This window comes from Phoca vitulina, unplaced genomic scaffold, assembly GCF_004348235.1.
Source record: "Phoca vitulina isolate PV1807 unplaced genomic scaffold, GSC_HSeal_1.0 scaffold46, whole genome shotgun sequence".
NCBI lineage: Eukaryota > Metazoa > Chordata > Mammalia > Carnivora > Phocidae > Phoca > Phoca vitulina.
In genome coordinates, this window is record NW_022589749.1 from 2,878,252 (window position 1) to 2,901,777 (window position 23,526).

At 51.6% G+C, this 23,526-nt stretch overlaps 1 protein-coding gene across 2 annotated transcripts in view; it reads left to right on the forward strand.

Moving 5' to 3' along the window:
* The window catches only part of KSR2 (kinase suppressor of ras 2), a 417,297-nt gene extending 400,427 nt beyond the window's left edge, over window positions 1–16,870 (forward strand). For both annotated transcript variants that reach the window (XM_032431391.1, XM_032431394.1), the window contains exon 20: window positions 3,060–16,870. In XM_032431391.1, coding sequence (XP_032287282.1) covers window positions 3,060–3,066 — 7 coding nt within the window. In that variant the 3' untranslated portion in view covers window positions 3,067–16,870. The remainder of the gene's footprint in view (window positions 1–3,059) is intronic.
* Window positions 16,871–23,526: the final 6,656 nt, after the last annotated feature.

Here is a 23,526-nt window from a genome sequence, read left to right on the forward strand (position 1 = left end):
GAAGGTCATGGGGGATGTGGGGGGCTTCTCCTTTGTGGAATAGCTGGTATTGGGCTTGGGGTTCCAAAGATCTGAGGGCAACTCCCACTTCTGTCCCTACCCACTTTGTCACTTGTGGCCCTCTGTTTAGTGCCTGGAGTGGCCATTTTCTTGGCCCACTATACACATTTGCGTCCATCCGATGGGTAAGCCCCAGGACTTTTCTATTCTGACCCCGAGAAACAAAGATGACTTCTGTTCCTTTCAGGCTTCGATTCAGTGTCTTTTCGTATCCGGAGAGGGATTACCTATCGGATGGATGCAAATGTGTGTGGCGTCTGTGCCCTATTCCTGCACCTCTGGCAGACATGACGAATCTATCACAGCACATCCACCATCACGCAGCTCTCTTGCTAACCACCACCAGTTACTCAGAATCAATGCATAGGATGCCTTCATTGGGCCTTCCAGGTTGATCCAACCTCCTTTCCCATCTGGAGGAACTATGGCCCAGAGACATTCAGAAACTCAACCACATCTGCCTGGGGTGTTGACAAAGCTGGGAACACAGGTCAGGCTCCACCTCCCTAATCTGAAATTTTCTCTCCACACAACATCAGCCCCTGTGGTTCCCTCGGTCACACTCATCTGGCTTTGAGATGGTCACTCCAGTGGTGTGGTCAATGCTGGAGTCCTTCCGGAAGCCTGCTGTGTCAGCAGGGGATTCTCAGAGGGCTTGGCTTAAAGTAGGTCCTATCTAGGCCTTGGTAACCCATGGAGGGCACCAACCAGGAGGTCTCCGCTGCAGCCAGCATGTCATAAGGACGTGAACGGCTAACTCCAAACTTACCTCCGGGGTCTTGGGTTTGCCCCTCCAGTGGATCACACTTGAGGAGCTGGGGTTTCCAGAATCCCCGTATGCCTTAGCACATGGTGAAATGGAGACAAGATTGGGACAAGCCTGCATTCCAGAGCAGTGAGTCTTGAAGTTTCATACGCATCTCAAACATCCAGGGAATTGCAGATTCCCGTTCTGTAGGTCTGGGAGGGGGGGCAAGATTTGGCCCCAAGGTGATGCTGGTGTTGCTGGTCCAATGACCACCCTCTGAGTGGCGAGGGTCCAGACCTATGCTGCCCAAGAGTGGCCACTCCCCACGTGTGACTCTTGAACACTCAGAATATGGCGAGATGAGATGTCCTGTGAGTGTAAAATCCACACAAAATTTTGAAGACTTAGGATAAAAAAAAGGGGGGACATAAAATAATTTGTCCCATTACACAGATAGGACTGGAGATATGTTGAAATTCTAGTGTTTGGGATATATTGGGTTAAATAGAATATACTATTAAGTTCACCTTTTTTTTTTTTTTTAACCTTTTAAAATATGACTAGAAAATTTACGACTTCCATGACTTGGGTGGCATTTCTTTTTTTAAAAAACAGCTTTGTTGAGATATAGTTCACATATCATATAATCCTCCCACTTAAAATATACAACTCTGAGGGTTTGGGTATATTACATTATTTTTAAGAATTGTGGTAGAGGGCCACCTGGGTGGCTCAGTCAGTTGAGCATCTGACTCTTGCTTGATCTCAGCTCAGGTCTTGAGATCAGGGTCATGAATTCAAGCGTCGTGTTGGGCTCCACACTGGGCATGGAGCCTACTTAAAAAAAAATTGTGGTAGAATATATATAACATTCAATTTGTCATCTTAGTGGCATTGATCACATTCACAGTGTTGTGCAACCACTACCATTTCCAAAGCCTTTTGTCCCCTCGGAACACAAACTGTACCCATTGAACAGTAACTCCCGGTCCCTCCTCCCTCCAGCCCCCAGTAAGCTCTCACCTACCTCCTGTCCCTGTGAACTTGCCTATTCTAGATATTTTATACACGTGAAATCCTACAATATTTGTTCTTTTGTGTCTGGGGTCTTCACGTAGCATGTCTTTAGGTTCATCCACAGTATGGCACGTATTAGAATGTTACTCCTGTCCACAGCTGAGTACTCTTCCATTGTGTGTATTACCATGTTTGGCTTGTCCTTCCATCTGTTGGTGGATCCTTGTTTGTTTGCACTCTGGCCGCTATGAATAATGCTGCGGTTAACGGTGGCATACGAGTATCTGTTGGAGTCCCTGCTTCCGATTCTTTTAAATAGCACTGTATGTCCATTGCACGCCATTGGTCTAGATCATCACCACGACCACCAGCATGATCTCCATCATCTGGGTACCACCTATCAAACATGTGTAATGGGTACTGTGTCAAGCATTCTGTCTGCACTGTCTTGCTGACTCCTTGGAGCTCCCCCTAGGAGGCAGGCACTATTACTTTTTTAATTAGAAGAAAACGAAAGCACAGAGAGGCTAAGTACCTTCCAAGAGGTCACACAGCTAGTAAGGAGAGTAGGCCTTGGAACCCAGGTTGGTCTGGATCCTAAATCCATGATCTTGACCCCTCTACTCTGCTGCCTTCTACACAAAGATTACCTGTGTACCTTCAGGGTTCTTTCTAGAACCATGCTGGGAGAGTGGGCACCAACATCTGCCATGATTGCCCAGATCCTGGCTCAACAGTGGTCAGCAAAGCCTCTGCTCATAGCAGGAGTGTATGGTGTGGATCCTGGTCTCACCTCTTCTTCCTGTATTTCCAGCCCTTGCCGAGCATGCTCAGCAACAGCACGTGGCAGCAGCCCTGCCCACATGCTGGGGACCATCCCTAGTCCAGAGGCTACCTGCTCAAGTGGGAAGAGTTCTAGGTTCCAATCCTGACCCTGCTGCTTCCTGTGCACCATTGGGCAAAACACTTAACCTCTCTGAGCCTCCATTTTCTCATCTGCAAAAGGGGTATAAGCTGCCTATCTTGCCAGCTATTCTCAGGTTTAAATGAGATCAGGTACATGAACCCAGTACATAGTAGGACCTCAGTATAAATGGGTGTCCCTTCCACCTTTTCTTGTAGACAGGAACAGCTCATCCCAAGCCTCCTAGCCCACCGAGAGGGTGCTCATTCACCAAAGATGGCATTGCTGTGTCCAGTGACCTCTTGCCCTTCTCTTCTCTCCCCACTGCAGGCTGTGACCATTGGACAAAGGGACAGCACTCAGCTGCCTCAGCCCCCGAGCCACCTCTCCTTCCCTGCTCTGCCCTCTGCCAGCTCAGGAGGCCAGAGGCTCACCATCAGAGGGTACCGATCCCGGCCGGCCTGGGAGCACTGCACGACCGAGCTCGGCAGCTTCCCCACTCCCCAGACCCGTGCCCTTTTGCCCGGGCAGGGTTCGGGACCCCTGAGCTAGGACTTACTGGGGCCAGCCAGGGAGACGCGGGATTGATCCGTGCGGCCCAGGGGCCGTGTCGAGAAGAGAACTGGAGGCTGAAGGTGGAGCCCCTGGACCAAGGAGGCGAGAGCAGGAGGCCCACGTGGGCAGGCTCACAGGACCGGTCTGTGTGTATGTGCGTGGCTCGGTGTGCAATGCCGTTTGCTCTCGATCCCCCGTGACAAGCAAGAGCCCCCCACTGCCCCAGCCCTGGAGCACCCCTCAGCTGACTCGGTCCCTGGGTGGTGGGTCCCAGCTGCACTCTCTGGAAAGATGGGGTGGTGTGGGGAGCTGAGGCCACAGGGCCAGGACCTGGGCCGGGGAGCTCAGCTGTTCCTTTGTAAACATCTGTTCTCAGAGGCTCCCACCCAAGCCTGTCGTGATCTGTGGCTCCTTTGCACGTAGCTCCAAGTGCACAAAACAGTCTTGCATGTCTTTGAGTTCTGGGTCTTTCTGGGGCATGGTTCCCCATGTCTGCCACCTTCTCCTGTTCTGTGAGGGCGCCGTCCCTTTACGCCTTACTGCTCCCATGCTCCCCTGCCATTTGAAAAGCACAGTGGCTTCCCGGCCAAGAGGACTTCTGGGGGCTCCTTGCAGCTCGCCTTCATCCTTGACACCCCCCTGAAGTCTGGGCCCTGAGAACTGGGGGTCTGGGAAGGAAGTTCTAGAACATTCCTTCTCTCTCCTCCTGCTCTGGCATCGACACCAGCTAAGTTTGTCCGCCACAGAGACGGGCGCGGGTCCCTGATAGATGTGTGTTGGATTATATGGCGTATGCACGGCATCTTGTTTGCAAAGGATTCCCCCCCCTTTTTTAGCCTTAGTAAGTCCTCCGGGGGAGGTGAGGAGGAAGGCTGTAGAGGTTCTGCGTTCTCAGCTCCAGCCTGGTGCCGAGTCCCAAAGTGGTTTCCCCATGAGAGGTCTGTCTTGTGCTTGCTCAGTGCTCATGCCTTCCATCCCTCCCTCTCTCTCCCTCCTGGGCTGGTGGCTTTTCCCAGCCACCTTGGGACCAAGTGTTGTGCGGGAAGGATCCAGGAAGCAGGTCAGGCAGTCAGAGTAATGCAGTGAGCCTCTTGTCTTACGTTCTTATGTTCCACCCCTTATGAGGGGATGTCTTCTGTTCCCAAAGCCCATCTGACTTGGCACCAAAAGGAAACCTGTCCCCCAGCAGGGCGGTTGCGGGGCAGCTGGGCAGCAGGTAGGATGCCCAGGGTCAGCCCACAGTCTCTCTGTCCTCCCTGGGCACTGCCCAGGCTTGATTTTCTTCTGGTCACTACCTTATCCTGACATCCCCCTCCCAGAGAGGGGACCTAAGACTTCAAAAATCCTACCTGAGCTCAGACTCAGCATCCCACCTGATGTAAGGGGTGTGTGGAGGTCTTCCCCACCTTGGGTGATCCCCAGACTGATTCGTGCTCTGGGGGCCAAGCCTGCTTTCCAAACTGGGAAAAATAATGAGATAGTCATGCTTCTGGAGCCTCTGGCCAAGGGGTACCCCTGAGCCTCTCAGAGGGCCTTCCTGAATGGGCTCCCATCTGCACAGGACCAGAGACGAAAGGCCCCCCTGTGGGCTAGTCCTAAGCGGATGTACCTCTTCTGGGGACTTCTATTACTGTGGCTCCTGGCTCAACACTTGAGTATCTCGGGGCCGTTTTATACCCACCTGCACAAATCCCAGCAAGCCAGCTGGTGGACCAACCCCGAACATGGGCTTGGGCCTGCCTCGGCTCTCTCCACCAGCTCCCCAAAGGCCTGAAATCCAATCCTGGCTCCTCTTTAATCCAATCAGGACTTCTGGGGTCCATGGACCCCAGTCTTTGTCATGGACCTAAGTGCGGGAAAGGAAATGAGGACGGGAAGGGGCAGACCGGACACAGCTGCCCTGCAGCTGAAATGCCAGGGACTGCCAGGACTGCTCCCTCCTGCCGCTCTCATTTCCAGAATTCACTCACATGGCCCCCCAGAGCCTTTGGCAGGACCCGGGGGTGGGGCTCCAAAGGCTGATTTTTCCATCTATTCACAAGAACCAGCTTAAGATTAAGGACAAGGTCTGAGGGATCCAGGGGGATACCCCAGCCTTCCCGTCTCCCTAGGAGTTTCTCTCCTTTGCAAAACAGGGTTCCTTGGGTCCGTCCTTGGCCACACGTCACCTGCTCTTGACTTTTCTCCCTCTTCACCCATGTCCTTACTTTGCCCCCACCTTCCTCAGTCTCCAGCAGCCAGGCTTCCGAAGCCCCTCCCTGCCGCCCTCCTCCTGGTGACGCCACCGTGAATTGTTTAGAGGGCACTTTTCATTTGCAGACATTGCAATTCAAGGAAGAACCAAATCTCTGCTTTCCCTGCTGACCTCAATCTTATTCATGAGTCAAATATTGGGAGGAGGTCACATTCATTAATCTTTTGCGAGGAAAAAAAGAAAAAAGGGGGGAGGTGTGTGTATGTTTACATAGTCATTGCCAGCTTCGCCTGTGACTCATTCTATAGAATCCACACAACAAAGACTGTGTGTGTGTGCACTTGTCCCCATCACCGCTGTGTGCAGGTGCCCTGTGCCCGACAGCAAGTTGTTTATCCCTGGGCCCTGCTCTGAGCAAACCCTTACCTACACAGGCTTCCCAAGTGCACCAGTCCCCAGAGTGAAGATGCCCCGGGGAAGCCTTGACCTTGCCTTCTTTGAAGGGCACGTGGATTTGCACCCTGAATGCTACCCAACTTCCCAGGCCACGTGCATTTCCTACAATGTGGCCCCCTTTCCAGGGAGCACCCCCTTGGCCATATGTGGAGATATCCCCGTGCATGAAGCTGGAGACTCAAAGTCTTTACTTAATTCTGTTTCATCCTGGTTTTCCTTTTGCTGGTCAACAGGGAAAACCCCATCTTGCCACAGAGGCCCCCCTCTTTCTGGCTTCTTGGTCCATAGGAGCCCTGGATTGATCTCTGACGACTAGACTTTTGTATCCAGGATACCGGGTCCTGCCCCTTTCCCACCCCACCCCACAAAACCAGACTTCATCTCCTCCCACAGGTTTTGTCCCCCCTCACTGCCGGTGGCGGATCATCTAAGGAAATGGTATACACTTGACCCGGGCCCAGTCCCCATCTTGCAAAATCTAGAACTGGGGTCAGCAAAGTATGGCCCAGGGCCATATCCAACCCCCCCCCCGATAGTTTTTACGTTCTCTAACTGAGGAAAAATCAGAAGAATATTTCATAATACATGAAAACTCTATAGAATTCAAATGTCGATAAACGAAATCGTATTGGCACGCGGCCACCGCCATTCATTTCCATACGAACCACGGGGTTTGGTCCTGTGGTGCCAGAGACAGTGTGGCCCATAAAGCCGAAAATACTTCTCACCTTGCCCTTTACAGAAGACACTTGCCAACCTCTGATCGAGGGACTGTCTCACTGAAGAAGCCAACTTGCATATGGCTCCCAAGGGAGGAACATGAACCAGGCTGGGAGTTAGAGGGGCAGAGAACTCGTTCCAGGGAGGAAAGAACTTTCTAACAGCTTGCCCCAAGATGCGAGATGGGCCGCCTGGGGTGGTGGGAAGCTCCCTGTCCTTGGAGAGGGCTGGGCAGACATGGAGACTGCTTGGTGTGCGTGATAAAGAGGGAATTCGGGCTTTGGAGGGTGGGAGGACCGGTTATATTTAAGACCCTATTCAGCTCAGGCCGGCGTGTAACAAAATACCGTAGGTGGGGGACTTCCACAGCAGAAAGTGATGTCTCACAGTTCTGGGGGCTGGAAGTCCAAGACCGAGGTGTCGGCAGCAATGGTTTCTCCTAGGACCTCCCCCCTTGGCTTTCTGTCAGCTTGCCTCTTGCTGTGTGCTCACGTGGCCTTTCCTCTGGGCACACACAACCCCGGTGTCTGTCTCTCTTACGGGACACTAGTCCGACTGGATGGGTGCCCATCCTTATGACCTAATTGCATCTTAATTACCTCTTTAAAGGCCCTCTCTCCAGATACAATCACCTTGGCGGTTAGGGCTTCGACCTAGGAATCTGGGGGGTTAGGGGGAAGTGTGTATTGCGGCCGGGGGCGCAATTCCGTCCCTCACGAGGACCCTTGATATTCCTGAGACTGTGATTGTAGGCACCTTCTGGGTGACACTCCTATTCCTGGCTTTTGTTCCCATGCTGTGCTCAACCTTGAGTCCCCAGATTCGCCCTCCCCGTCCCCATCCCCTGCCGGGCTTCCCTTCACACCCCCCCCCCCCCGCCTCTCCCCCTCCCCCCAAGGGCTGGTCTTATTCCAGATACTCCACCACCCAAGACCCTCCCTCTGTGTTCGTTGACCAGGGCCGCCATAACAAAGCCCACAGACTTGGCAGCTTTAAACGACTGGAATGCATTCTCACAGATCTAGAGGCTGGAAGCCTAAAATCAAGGTGTCGGCAGGGCCACACTCTGATCCCCCCCTGTGCAAGGGAGTCCTTCCTTGGCCTCCTCTTCTCAGCTCCTGGTGGGCTGCTGGTCATCTTTGGCATTCTTTGGCTGTGGATGGATCTCTCCACCTCTGACTCCAAACTCACGTGGCCTTCCCGTGCGTCCCTCTTCATATAAGGACACCACCCTACTCAAGTTTGACCTCACCTTAATTAATTACACCTGCAACGACCTGACTTCCAAGTAAGGTCACATTCTGAGGGACTGGGGTTTAGGACCTCAACGTGTCTCCTGTATGTGTGTGTGTGTGTGTGTGTGTGTGCACGTGCGCAGCGGACATGATTCAACCCATAACACCCTCTAAGGAGCTTTCTCTCATGCCTTGACTGGTCACCGTGGTTCTTCCACAGCAGACCTCCTGGGAGAAATGTCCCAGAACCCCTGTGCCATGAGGGTCAGGACGCTGATGTTGCTCTTATCAAACCTGACACCTTCATCCCTGGGTCCGATAGTCCCGATGTCATCTCCACGGGTGGGGGTGGGCGGCCTGTCTGTTGTGTGATGCTCACTTGACCATCGAATGAGTGTGCTTCAGCCCAGTCTGAAGTGGTTGGTGGCTTGACACTTGCTTTTATTTCTGCTCTTGCTCAGCAGCAGAGGAACGGAGCATGGCGAGCCGTGTGCTTGCTGTATCCTTTTTCGCTGTGCCTGTGAGGTTTTGAGCAGGCTCAGGTGGATGCTCCCCCCGGGCCCCAGCCTCCGCTAACCCCCCACCGCCGCCGCCGTCAGCTGCACGCACCTGCAAGGGAATAGTCCTGACCTCTGAGGGGAAGGAGAAGCAAATGCAGTGTGGGCTTCCGAACCTGGGGTCTGGGGTCTTGAAAGTTCTCGTTCTCCCTGACTCTCTCCACGTCACACCAAGGGGGCCACCTTCCTCTCTAGTCACTGCTCCTGATGATCAGCTCAAATGACTGGTTCCTGTCTTGAGGTCCTACCAGCCACGCCATTCTCTAAGCAACTGGGGCAGAGAGTCGGGGAGCGGTCTTACCTGGTATACTGCCCGGCACGTAGTAGGTGCTCAGTAAGAGCTTGCAGGACGCGGAGATGGGGCGAGCCGCTGGCACAGGGGGCCGGATGCCCCTCCTTGCAGGGAAGGTGGAGGGGACTCCACAGGCGGGGTCGGGCACTAATGGGATTCCCACAACCAGGCTCTGTGCTATGGATCCCACATCACCCCGAATGAATTTGCCAGGTTCTATGGATGTGACTCGTAAAGAGACCCATTGGCCAGGGGTCCCAGAGCATCTGAGCCCTGAGAGGCAAGAGTAGTGATCCATCTCTTACAGCCTCTGTTCACTGAGCACTTACTATGTGCCGGGCCAGCAGTCCTGGGAAACAGGTACCGTTGTCCCCATTTCATAGGTGAAGAAACTGTGGGAAATGCAAGCCAGCCTATTAAGAGGTAGAGACAACATTTTAAATATGAGCCTTTGGCCTCATGCGTTCCTAGGAACCCACCCCCGTTTGAGTGGTTTATGCCCCACTGCCCCCCGGGAGGTTACTGTACCAGCCTCTGTGGTCATGTGCATGTAAGCAGGAGAGAGGGAGAGAAAGCAGGACGTGGTTGAAGGAGGGTACAGGAGAGGGTGGGGACCCCTGGAGGAGTTTGCACGGAAGCTCTCAGTCTGGGAACACTGACGGGCTGCCGGCAATGGCCCGGGTTTCCAGGAAGGGTGCGTCTGGGTTGACAAGGCTGCTCTCCTGGGTCCTTCCAGCTCCCCTGCTGCAAGCAGCCTGCACCGTCCGCCCGGCCCTCTGCCTCTCTCATACCGGACTGGATGTTTAACTGTGATCCCCTGTCCCCAGAAACTCACCAGTGAGTGCTCCTCCCTCTCAGGGGTGGGAATGGCTCGTTCCTTCCTGCTCGTAGAGATCACACAGCCCCTTTCCCTAACACCAAGAATACGAAGGATTCATCTCCATGGAGTTGAGATGGCCACTGTGCTTCTATTGAGGACCGAGCTGGAGGAAATGGGCTTTGCCTGGAGCTTGCCTGATCTAGGTTAGGCCCAGTTTACCAAACATGTTCCATAGACCTTTAATTTCATAGCAGACGAGATGCAAATAATGTTGCGTTATCAGAAGGGTCCTGGGACAAACATGCTTTGGAAATGCTTAGGCAAACCAAGATTAAATTTTTTTCTTGGTTGCAGGACTTATCAGAGCATTTAACCACGCTACTGTGTGGGTAAAATCTTTTAAAAGGCTGACAGCAGGCTGCTCTTCCCAAGGTTTCCCAGGCTGGTTTCTGAATCCACAACAAGATTAATCTCTGTGAGTTTGACTTGATATCTTGCACGGTCCTTTGAGAGCAAAGGCCAATGTGCTGGCCCACAGAAAAGAGCAGCTGATCACCAGCCAGTATTTATCGACCACCTGCTCAGAGTTGGCCTCCCCGGGAGGCTGGCACTGTGAATGATGAACCTGGAAGGTGAACGAGATGCATCTGGGCACAGAGATGAGGCTGGGGATGGCCACTGGTCACCAGATGCTCCTGCTTTTCCATTCCATACTGGTAGGAAATGCTGACCCCCAGTAAACTTTGCCCCTGCCACCCCACATACTCTGCCCAGGCCTGCTGATGGGAGACCCCAGTTCCATGCATGTGGACAGTGGTTCCATGCACAAGGATGCCACAAAGTAGAAAACTCTTGGCTCATTGTGTCTTTCAATGGAGGGGTCAAATCTGCTGTGTGGGGGTGACTGTCCCAACATACCACGGCTTGATGACCAATGTGGAAATAATAGACAAGTCATGCCCTCAGGGGTGTCAGCTAGGTCTTCACCAGAATTTTTATCTCAGCTAGGTTATTGGGATGAATATCTAGAATGATCTATATCTAGAAGATCTGGAAGAGTGATCTAGTCCAATGAGGACAAATAGGTGCCATTTCTGCCACGGTTGTCCCCTCCGGTACTCTTGGCAGACATTACTAATCAATCACAGCACGCCTTTCTGCTGAGCACGGATGCAGCCTCGGCATCAGAGTTGCCACTGGATGGGGACATGGGTAGTTTATTTTCAGTCTGGAAATTTGGAAAATGCAGAAAGAAAGATTCTGTCCTTAAGACCCAGGGTATGATCCTATTTGGTAATCTGCCTGCTTGGAGAGACATCATTTATCTTCCAGGGAATGGCTTCTCCTCGAGACCTGAATGCTGCCACCAACCACATAACATCTAGGCTGGAAGGCCTGGGGACCTTAAGGAAATATAGTTTGTGTGTACGTGTGTGGTATTAGGCAGGGGAGCAGGACTGTTCTTGGAGCCACTTGTAAAAGTTTCTGTGGTTCAGCCTGGACATCTCTGAATTAAGGACTGTTGCATAGAGAGAGTGAGGAAAAGGAACCTGACTCCAGTTACTTTTGGTTCCTTCCTTGCGAGGAAGGCTCAAAATCAAATTTTCACCCAGGTGGAATTCCCTGGGGTCCTAGTGGACCACCAGCTCTACTCCTGAGCTCTTGAATTGCCTCTAATAAGCAGCTGAGAGTACTTTCCGTCTGCTGCCTCTTCGCTTCCTTCCTCCCCTTATCCTCCACCACCACCACCTCCTGCCAGATAACATCTCCCCCGGCCTGGCCCGTGAGCTGAGGAGAAAGTCACACAATAGTAGGGATGAAAAATAGCTGCCATGTATTCAGCTTAAATTAGCTCAGAAGAAAGGCTCCCTCCCTCCATTGAGCGGGCAACAATTGTTTATGCCAACGTGCTATTTGCATCGTGCCTTCTTAGATTTGAAAGTCTAATGATTAAAAACAAATCTTAGTTTTTCTTTTTCACCACTTAAGGAAAAAAAAGGAAAAGAGAAAAACCACCAGCTTGGCTAGTTCTTCTCGTTTAAAAATACCCTGACTTCCAGAGCTACAGTGAGGATTTTGGAAAGCCTGGGGCTAGGATAGCAGGAAGAAACACAGGCAGACAATAGATGGAGAGGCCTTTCTGGAGGGCTAAGTGATGAGCTGGTGAAGGGGGGAGGAGGGGTCTTGGCATCCTCACGCAGATGCCAACATCCGGGTTGGTTCAGAATGCAGCGGGCTTATCTCGTCATTGGCCATGTATTCGATGGGTTATTTATTGAGCATCTACTACATCTTGGACCCTAGGCGTTCAGCAGTGAGTGAAACAAAGTCATTCTGAGCTTAGAGTCCAGCAGGGGAGATGGACAAGGAGCCGCCCACAATATATGAATCACAACTCATGGAGGCTTAGGGAAGGAAAACCAACAGCGGGCCAGTAACAGGAGATTGGGGGGGGGGGGGTTCCTGCTGTGGAGGAAGCAGGTGCAATGGTCTTTCTGAGGAGGTGACATTTGAGTGGAGCTCTCAAGAAGGGGAAAGAGGAAGGCATGATCCTTTTAGGCCGGGGTCTCTCAAACGCGGCGCTGATGATATTGGGGACGTTTGTCATGGCGGGTGCTGTCCTGTGCATGGCAAGATGTTGAGCAGCCATCCCTGGCCTCCCCACACCAGATGCCCGTGGCACCCTCCCTTTCCTGCCACCCCCAAGTTGGGACAACCAAAGATGTCTCCAGACATTGCCACATGTCCCCTGGGGGGCAGGATAGGGGGTAGAATCACCCCTTGTTGAGAACCACCATTCTCGACAGAAGCGGCAGCAAACAGAGACCCCAGGGGAGGACGGAGGCCATGGCCGGTGAGCAGGATGGACGGGGGGTGAACTGCACTGGGCACTGGAGGCCCAAGAGTTGGAGCATCCAGGCTGGGGAGGGTCTTGAAGGTCTTTTGAGGGCAATGGCAAAGCACCGGGGCGGGGGGGGGGGTTCCAGGAGTACCGTGTCGCCATCTGATCTTCACTGGTTTGAGCCAAGGCGTGAGGTCTTGAGTATACTGTCTCCTGCCCAGATCACTGGGGTCCAGATCCAGCTTGTGGCCATCTGCAGCCTGGCAGAGAAGAAGGAAATCAGACAGAGGGAAACGGAAAAACTCAAGGAGGAAGATCCTCAAGTGACGATGGCACAGAAATGGGTTTTAAGAGGAATATTTAGCATCTTCAGTGGTTGGAAGGCTGCCTAGGGAGGGAGGACATTGACTGGCCGTTCCCCATCTACACGGACAAGACAGGTGTGAAACCCCAGCTCATGGGGTAGGAAGTGACCCTCAGGCTCTACCAGTCACATCCTCCCCCTTTCTTCCATGGTGGTCCACTCCATCCTCCCATGGTCCTTCGAGGAAGCTGGCTCCTCTCTTTGACCTTGGCCTCAGGCAGCCCTAGTGCTGCTCTCCGGGGCCACTCAGGGTAAGTCCCCTCTGTCTTCCCCGGGGAAGGAGAGTCCCCAGATATGCCAGCCTCCTTCCAATCCCCTACTTCACTGTTGAGGAGAGAGTTAACACAGCTGTCTCTGGTGGAGAATAAGCAGTAAAATGGGATGGTGTGGATGAGAGGTGGCAGTTGGATCCCGTCCCACGTGGCTGATGTGGGCATGGCGGCGGGCAGTGGCCGTGGTCGAGCTCTGTGGGGCCTGTGGCTCTACCCCTAGAATCCGATCCCCCCGACTCCAGTGATCCCAGGACTGGGGGAGCAGGGCAGCCAGGCATGGCAAAAGGACCAGGGCTGGGAAACCTGTTTTGGTGAGCTGGGGATACTCAGCCAAGCACCTTCCAAGAAGGATGCGGAGTCGATTGGGGTCCTGTTCCCTGCGGGGGGCGCCGACCTCTCCCCACCCCGGCCCTGCCCGGCTTGGGGGCAGTGGCCGCTTCAGTGTGTCTTGGACAATTAATGCAATGCATTGGTCATCCAAGATTGTAGCCATTTTCCTTTGTTTATTTTTCTATCTGTGTTGCTAATAATAATAATAATAAAATGGGTACATATGAACTCGTGTAAGTTCAAGTAACTGCTTTGTAGCTACAGTGTAGACACCAGGCCGCCCTCCCGGACTGGTCCAGCCACGGCGAGGCTCCCACCCCGGCCTGCTGGCCCCCCAAGCAGCCTCCTACGGAGCGCTGGGCAGCGCCCTGCAAGTCCTGGGCAGGCAGCCGGGCAGTGCCCGGCTGGAGCGGGCGCCGAGGGCGGGCCCCGCCTAAGCACAACTGTGAGATGCACAGCGTCTTCTCCGGCTCCTTCCTCCCCCTTATTAAGCAGCCCCTCCCTGGGGCCCCTGTGCTCCCTGCCCCAGGGAGTGCTGTAGATTATTCCTCTCCCTGCCCCCACACACGCTTCCCAACCTTGCTGTCAGGAATAAATCCTCAGAAAGCCCCAGGCCTGGGCACACAGCGGCCGGAAGCCCAAATGGCGGAATATCAGGCATCCGGTCACCCGAGTGGGTCCAACACCCACTGCCGAGCTGTGGTTCAGCTGAGCGCCCTTGCTCCCCGTGGAGGGAGATCCATGGGGAACGACTGCCACACCGTGTTCCTCTAGCACCCCCGAAGCTCCAACTTTTTGGCCTATTGGTGGATTTTAAGTGCTACCATTTGAGCTGCTGAAGGCTTCTAGAACAATCTTTCCCATATTTCCAAGGCTTGTGTCCCCAGCCACACTCACTACACCCTTCACTGACCCCAGCACCAAGCAACCCTTATGCCTTCAGTCCCTGAGACTGCATGTCATATATTCATTCAGCAAGTATTTATTAAGTGCCTCCTGGGAAAATGGGGAAGAAGAGTGGCACCGGCCTCTGGGGAAACCCCTGAGTCTAGAGGAGGGGATAGACAGGCCCTGAGAGAGATCCTGAGACCCCAGAGGAGCCCCCAACCCCAACAGGGACCTTCGAGGAAGCATTCTCAGAGGAGGGGACTTCTGCACCTCGTCTTGAGATTTGAGTAGAGGAGTGGGAGGTAGGGAACAGTGTGTCAGGTAGAAGGAACAGCCCATGTGCAGAGGCAAGATCATGATTTGTTGAAAGCCCGACCCTGGGCACTTGTTCTGTTCTCACCTGCTCTTCCCCCAAGCATGGTGTCAGGTCCTGGGAGACTCCATCCCCAAATACAAGGTGCCCTGGCTCAGACATAGAGATCCCACCTTCTCCTGCCATGTCTTGGTCCTGGCAGTTGGCCTTAGGGTCCTGGAGAAGATGATGCCCTGGGAGGGTTTTGTGCTTACTAGAATCAGGTCATACTTAGGCTGCCTCAGATTCTCTCTGCAGCTCTCTCTGGCCCTGCAGGCCTCCCTCTGCATCCCTGCCTGCCTGCACACATTGTCCGTGTCTTAGGACCCCTTCATTGGGTTCTTCAAACCACGGGTATCTGTGCTGTGGATGGGTTGGTGATCAGCCCTCCCTCTAAAGCATTTTCTTCCCTGTCTTTGCTTCTGCTTCACAATCCTTCCTACCTCCTCTTGTGACCTGTGCCTCTGATCTCTCTGAGGCCCACACATGTCTTGCCATACCAGAAAGCTGTCTCACCATGGCCTCTTTCATGGAGAGTTTATGTCACTCTGTGGCATAGGCCACTGGAGCTTTGAGGTCAAGGACGTGTGTGAACATGGAAATTTACTGCTGGAAAGACCCCACTCTAAGGGTTTCCAACTAACCATGACAGGTGTGACGGGCAAAATACTGGTTTGTTACAGAGTACTGAAGAAGACCTAGGGATCATAGTGGGCCACAGGCCAGGTCTGTAATACAGCATAAAATGTGGAAATGTGCCCTCTCGGTGGGATATTGTGTCCCACTGTCCTTACAAATGTATGTCAGGGTTTGAAGGATAGGAAACAGTTTCTTCGCTGACCATAGGACTACCATGGTGTGTGTGTGGTTGCTGTAAATTATCAGGTTTACCTGCTTCAGCTTGTCTCAACGTGCATTTCTTAAGCCATCCCCTCTTGCGGATAATGACTTCACCATCAATTTCTCAGTGCCGGCAGTTCTCCCAAAGCATTCCTTGGATTTTTCTTAGCTTCATGCAGCCTGCTAGCACTTAGTACATCCCTAACCCTCAAGGTTACTGGAGGGAGTAAATGAAATAATGAATGTCAATAGAATTGCCCAATACCTGGCACACGGTATGTGCTCAGTATATGTGGTTTCTCTTCTCACTGGCCCGATCAAAACGTCCCTAGGAATTCCACCTCTAGGGAAATGTTCCAGAAAAAAATGGAGGATTGGAATGGAGAGGTGGTGGGTGTCATCCATTTTCTTAGGGGCTGGTGTACTGGTGGACATGGGGAGGGGGACCCAAGACTCATAAAGACACCCTTCAGCTGCTGTGGGGTCAGCATGCATAGGGGAGAGGTTCAAACTTAGGAAGCTGGAGAGCCTCTGGCAAGACCAGTCCCCTCCAAGGCCCCAAGATGGAGGCCAAGGGCATTCACTGGGGCCGGATGAGTCTGGTCACATGTGGTGAGTGCCCCAAACTTGGGCCATCGAGTCCTACCCTCAGCTTGTTTCTCTCTCCCTGTGCTTTGATCTTGCACTGGGGTCCACTCCATGAACATTACCGCATGATTCATTCGGTTGATTACTCTCAAAGTTATTGACCTTAGGAAAATTCTCAGTTGTAAAAAGCTTTCTCGCTATGTAAATTACGCTGTTACCTTTTCTATACAAAAAGTATATATACCTATAAATATTATACATATATATATTATATATATATATATATACATATATATATAAAGATGAATTCTTGTACAGACTGACATGGACCAATGGTCCAAATTGTTTTCTCTGTGTTTGTGTTGACTGTTGCAGAATGAGTTAATGTAAGAAGTTGGTTTCATGTTTTCCTTTTGGGGCCACTTCTTTTCTTCCCTTTTTATCTTTGTCTGTCTCGGTCTCTGTCTCTCTCTTACTCATTGCCAACGTCTCGTTGCTGGGAAAGAACAGTTGATTCAGATGCATCCAGGAAAAGAAGGCCAGATGGATGGAGAGTCCACTGTGTATATTTGTACAGAATCATTTATAAAGTTTTCTACACTTCTCAAAAAAGTATTTCTAACTTGGGCTGTTGGACAGGTTGTGAGCCTCTGAGCCGGCAAGCCTATTGTTTCTTGTGTTTAGTGCAATGTTTAGTGAAAATCCAATTGTCTGAATTATTTATGCCAATAAAGAATTTGAGAATTACTGCATCACACTGCCGCCAAAACAGGTGTGAATTCTGTTGTTGTTCGTTGTATGGAAGAAATCTTGAGGTGTGACATTGGCCAGTGTATTAGTCAGCTCTTGCCACAATAACGGTGCATAACAAATTTTCCCAAAACTCCATGGTTTACAACAATTAGCATTTATTCTCAAGCTCCTGGGTTTGTAGGTTTGGGCTGGTTTAACCAAGTCTCTCCTCTAGGCTTCTTGTCAACTTCAAGTTTGCTTCACATGTCTCCCTGAAGGAGAAGCTTCCTAGGGCATGCTCATCCTATAGGTGATCACCAGATCAGAAGAGCCAAGCCAAACTGCACAAACACATTCAAAGCATCTTCTCCAATTACGTTCACTAATATTCCATGGCCAAAGCAAGTCATATGACCCAGGCTTTCTTTTTATTCATTTGTTTGTTTATTTATTTTATTTTATTTTATTTATTTATTTTTTTTTTAAGATTTTATTTATTTGACAGAGAGAGACACAGCGAGAGAGGGAACACAAGCAGGGGGAGTGGGAGAGGGAGAAGCAGGCGTCCCGCGGAGCAGAGAGCCCGATGTGGGGCTCGATCCCAGGACCCTGGGGTCACGACCTGAGCCGAAGGCAGACGCTTAACGACTGAGCCACCCAGGTGCCCCTGTTTATTTATTTTAGAGAGAGAGAGCACATATGCTTGAGCAGAGGGAGGGGCAGAGGAAGAGGGAGAATCTCAAGCGGACTCTGCACTGAGCGCAGAGCCCGACATGGGGCTCGATCTCACAACCCTGAGATCATGACCTGAGCTGAAATCAAGAGTCAGACGCTTAACCGACTGAGCTGCCCGAGTGCCCCTGACCCAGCCTTTCAGCAGGATAGGGCTGTAAACTTCACCCAGACCAGGAAGGGGAGGGACATGGGTGTTTGCTGAACAGTAATGCAAATTATCGTAGCCTGGCCAAGTATTATTCCAGGCAGCCAGATGAGTTTTCTCCCTAGGGGTAATATGGTATGGTTAATAAATCCACACACCTGTACACATATACATATGCACACACAAATATGGCTCTGCGTATTGACCACCTGCTCTGTGCCCAACCCAGAAAGTACTTAGCATTGTCTCACTAATCCCTACAACCACCCAATTCCATTTGACAGATGAGGAAGCTGGGTGCAGGGGGATGAAGTAACTGACCCAACCCAAGGCAAGAACCCAAAGCTCATGCTCTCTTGAGGACACGCTCAGCACAGCAGCTCCCAGGTACACTGGATGACTAAAGCCCACTTTACAAAGTGCTTCTATGAAACAAGATCTCTTCTGATCTATAAAACCAGCCAGTGAGGCAGGGAATATTCAACTCATCCAGCAGCAGAAGGAAGCAGAGGACAACTCTGACTTGGGCTCTAACACTCTAACCTTGTCAACCCACCTTCACGAGCATGATTTCCTCCCACTCACCACAATCAAATAGGGAGGTGGGTATCAGGGGCCCCATTTTTACAGATGGGGAAACTGAGACTCCAGCAAGTCAGAGTCTCATGCAGCGTCTGAGCTTCAGTCCTGGGCTGTACTACTCACACCAGCTGTGTGACCTGGCTGGACAGGGATGCCAACTCTCCGAGCCCTGGTTTATTTGTGAAATTAGGATAATGATTGCTCTCACTTCAGACAGCTGTGCTTGGAATTGAAAGCAGGTAAAACACTTCACACCATTCCTGGCATCAATAACCAATAGACATTACTTATTTCAAGCCCAGATCTGACACTTAGCTCTGGGACAGTGTTGACTTGGGGAGGAGGTGTGGGACAAGACCAGAACCTTCCATTCTCATTGCTCCTATTTCAAGCAGAAGAGAAGGGGCCAGAGTCTTCCCTGGGGCCTGGAACTAATTGATTGTCCCGGTTCCGGCTTGTGGTCCTCTGTGGCCGCAGGGCCACCATTAATCAGGCACAGCAGGTGTTGAACTGAGTGAGGGAGGCCTTGCAAGTCAGCGGAACTGAACAGCTCATTAACCTCCGTGTACACGCTGCAGGGGAAGTACCTGGGAGCCAGAAGCAAGGCACAGAGGAGGCCACCCAGTTGCCCATGTGGCAGGGACAAGGGCTCTCAGATCCTGCTGGCCCCTGGGCTCCTCCTCACCTTTGCCCCAATCAAGACCCTCCAGAGCCCACCCTCATCTCCCACCTCCCACCAGCTTGTTCTCAGACACGATGCTAAGCAAGTTACACTTGTCATCTCATTTTATCATCACCGTGGTCCTATGAAGCAAATACTTCATTGTCCCCCTTATACAGATGAAGCAAACTGAGGTTCAGAGCAGCTAAGTGACTTGCCCTAAATTGTACAATGGTAAGCATGGAGCCAGGTTCCAAACCCAGACACCTGGAATCTGGGGCCGGTGTTCTGACCTGCAGTGCTGGATGGGCTCCCAGAAACACAGTTTGCAATGAATTCAAGCGATTGCCATGAATCATTGGTTCTCCACCAGGGGCAGGGTGCCCCCGGGGACATTCGGCAGAGCCCCACTGGAGGATGCTCCCAGCACGGTAGCTAGAGGCCAGGGATGCTGCTCAACATCCCGCAATGCACAGGACAGAGCCCCGCCCCCCGCCCCCCCGCCACGGACACAGAATTACCCAGCCCAAAATGTCAGTGGTGCCGACATTAAGAAATCCTGCTATAAATGTTGCTAGGTATAGGGCAGGGAGGGGTCGCTGGCTGGGTCTAGGGGGGAGCAATTAGGAAAGCTTTCCCAGAAAAAGGCAATTCAGCCACTTTCATGTGGCAGATGGGGCCGGAGAAGTTATAGGAATCGCTAAGGGACAGATGCAAAGTCAAGTAATAGTTACTGAACACCTTCCGCGTGGCGGGTGGAGTGTCGGGCATGCCACAAATCCGTGCGCTGTCATTCACTCAGACATCAGCCTGCTGTGACACGGCTCACGGAGGTGGCAATTCCGATCCCTGTTCTGTAGTTGTGGGAGCTGAATCGGGGAGGTGCTGGGAGGTGATAGCTCAAGGTTGCACAGCCAGAGGGGCCCCCCTGAGAGCGGAGCCCGGTTCTCCGATCGTTTGCACAATCACGCCGGGAGAGCAACAAACTAAGGATGTCAATTCAGGGAGTCTGCCACCCCCCAAGCAGGTCTGCCTGAGCCAGGAGCATCCTGATGCATAGGCAGGTGGGTAAGCCCTGGATTTGCGTTTGAGTCCGGGCTGTAAACCACTTAGCAGCTATGCGACCTTGGGGAAGTCACTTCGTCCCTTGGAGCCTCCGTCTGCTCGTCTGTGAATGGACATCACGACAGTGTCTCCTTCATGACTCAGTGACATGGCACAAAATACTCAAAGTATTTAGCACAGGGTAAGCAATCGGGGCGTGTTTTAGTTTGGGACGTTCTGGGAAACAGGGTTGGGACTTGGATGGGGGACCGGTGTGGAGGGCCTCGATTGCCAGGATGAGGTGCGGGGGCTGGGCCTGATGAGCCAAAGTGGGGGCTCTAGCCTCTGGCTTACACTCTCTTCTCACAGCTTACAGGTTCCAGGGGTGTACCCCCCCTCAAGCCCCTGCTTTACCTGCCAGAGCTGACCTCTGCATGTTCACATGAGCGCACACACACACGCACGCACACGCACACACACAACCGCACTCGCCCACTTTCAGAACGCTCAAATTCCCACTGCTCATCCCCATGCCCACACACCCCTTGGCCCCCACACTCCCTCACCCCCCCTCCCTCACCCCACCCCTTCCCTCTGGTTGCGGCTGGATACCTGCAAGCCTTATTTGACTTCTGCATTTGTGTTGCTAAGACATGCCTGAAGGTCACGGCTTGTCTGAACAATCCAGGATCATTGCTCCTGGAGTGGGCTGCTGGTTCTGGGGCTGCAAGCAAGCAGGCAGGCTGGGACTTCCCTGCATCCAGCTCTATGCCATGTCATAAATGTCCCTGCCCTTCCAGGGGCTCTAAATCACCACGATGTCTGACAATTGGGTCATTGTTTCCCCTGCACCATTTATAACTTGGGAGGCTCTCCTGGGGGTTTACGCACATGTGAAATGCCACCTCAGCTGTTAACGACCCAAACAAGGAGAAACACATTCTTGGGCCCCAGGAACAGTGGCTTTAGCCAGTATATGGAATTTTCCTGAAATATGTTCATGGCAGGTTAATGGGTGTGATCAAAAAGCACAAGGGCACTGGGTAAAACTAAGTTAAGTACATTTCTTTGCTGCAGGACTTGTCAGAGCCTTTAATATGCTCATGTACCTAATAAACTCTCCCAGAGGGGGCTAGAGGATATAGGTTTCCCAACTTATCATCCCCGGAACCTTTAATTCACTGTATCTTAGAGGATTCATGTTGCATGGAATGCTTTGAGAAACATTGCTCTCAGCCGTTGAAAAAATTCAAAGTATATTCTTGGACCCTGATGGTTCATGTGCCCTGGACTATTAAATGAAAAGGGAAAAAAAACTTTAGGGAAACGGATATATTGTCTCGGCTTTTTATTTTACCAAGTAAAGTCATCAAAAAGAAAAGAAAAGAAAAGAAAGCAAAACACAAATATGATTTCTGCAACTTACTATCACCATTGTTTTATAAAAGAAAGGCTAGCTTATTACCAAAAAAAAAAAAAAAAAAATAGGGTGACCATAATTTGAGGAATAAAAATTCAAATACACTTATATTTTTCTCTTTTCTCCAAAGCCCTGTGAACACTTTGACCAGCAGGAGTCCATATACAAGGCATATGCAAGTGTTTGGAAGAGGTGGGGGGCACACCAGCCTCATGTTAAAGCTCCAAGCTCTGCAGTTCGAAGCCGGGGCTTTGAACCCGGCTCTTCCACTCAGGAACCATGGCCCTGAGTAGCTGCAGTTCTGTGTGCCCCTCCCCCTCCTCCGTGTGCCTTTGCTTCTAAGGCTGTTCCTGTGACTTCTTGGGAAGACTACCCTCGGGGTGCCGGAGATACTTCCACATCCTTCCGGGGCAGCCCTTAGCGGTGACTGATGGTGTAGAAGTCAGCTGGAACCCTCAAAGGAGGGTGACCCCTGAGGTGCACCTTACACTCTAGGCCCCCCACCCCGCAGTGTCACACTGGGGCTGGGACCTCCCCTGAAATAGCTCCTCGCTTGCCCCCTCCCTTACCCATCTCCCCTGAGAACACTTCCTTAATGCACGGCTTGCACGTGGCTCTTCATCTCAGGCTTCGGGAGAACCCAAACTAAGACCTTATGCAATTTCCGAGCCCCCATGTCCTCAGGCATCATATAGGGATATGCACCCTAATAATCGCACCGGCCTCCCTAGCTGGAAGTGAAGACTATAGGGAGAGGTCTACGTGAACCGTTTAGCAGGGAGCCTAGCTCCTAATTCAAGAAAGGCTGATACTTGCCGTTGTTCCTACATGGCTAATGGAACCTATGTGTCTTTGGGGTTTGTAGCAGCTCTCCCCAGGCCAGAAACCCAAGAGATCAGTTTGGTACAAGAAAGACCGACTATGGAGTCCCGACACACCTGGGATCTCAGCTGGAACCTGCAGACCCAGCCTTCCCCAACCCCCTCCCCACTCCTGCCAGGGTGACAGGGGCTGGAGCTTGAGGCTCTGCTACCAAGTCCCCTCTAGCGCCAGGCTCCCTCCCCTCTGACTTTCATTCAGAAAGAATGGAGCTTCAACACTTCCAACGAAACATCTGAGGATTTTGATTTTTTTTTTAATTTTTCTTCCTCTTTTTTTTTTTTTTTAATTAACACCTGATTCCATACCAGCAGCATGACTGCGGGGTCGGGCTTGGTGGGGACGGGGTGGGCAGCAGGCCTGCTATGTTCTAGTCCAGCTCCATCCTGGTTCTTTGTTCTATGTGACACTCTCCAATCCCAACGAGATCTTTTTAAAGAAAGGAAAGCCAGATCTTAAGTAACTTAAGGAAGGGCCAGAAGATCTTCAGGAAACCAGAATTGGCTCATTGCTGACGCCACTTTGACAAGGATGCAGATATGAAATACAGCTGAGTGATGTCCCCTGGACACTGACCCGGGCGGAGCGGTAGGTTGATCAATATCGCTGATGCCATTTGCAATTACTTTATTAAATATGAAATTAAGTCCTTTTAAGGCTGGTTTAGTTTTCACTTGCAACATTTGAAGTGATATTTGCCTCCATTGCTGATTTCTCTACCTCAAAGTAAAAATTTAGATCAAAGGACTTAATGCTGTTTTTCATCGGCAGGGGTTGCAAACTTCAGCCCCCAAGCCCCATCTGACCCACCACTTATTTCTCATGTTTTGAATGGTTGAGGAAAATCAGAAGAATATTCCATGACATACGGAAATTATATAGAATTCAAATTTCAGCATCCATAAATAATGTTTTATTGGAACACAGCCGTGCCCAAGGTATGGTCTTGTGAAGCCAAAAATATTTACTATCTGGCCCTTTACAGAAATTGCTGACTTCTGCATTACAAAATTGTCAGCACTCTCTAGGGAAGGAGGAGACAAATCTGTTCAGCATGGGACAGTGAAAGGACATCCAGCCACAGTGGATTGGGTTTGGGAAGGTTCTTTCCCAGATGTCAGAGTCCCTCTTTTGCTCTCCTAGTAGCCCGGCTGCCCACCTTCTCTCCACCCTACAGGTGTATGCATCCCCAGCAGCCCCTTCTAGGACAGCCTTGCATGAGTCTGCCCGTCCACCAAACCTGACTGGTTCAGGTGGTAGACATGTGACCCATGCTGGGCCGATCAGATTTATT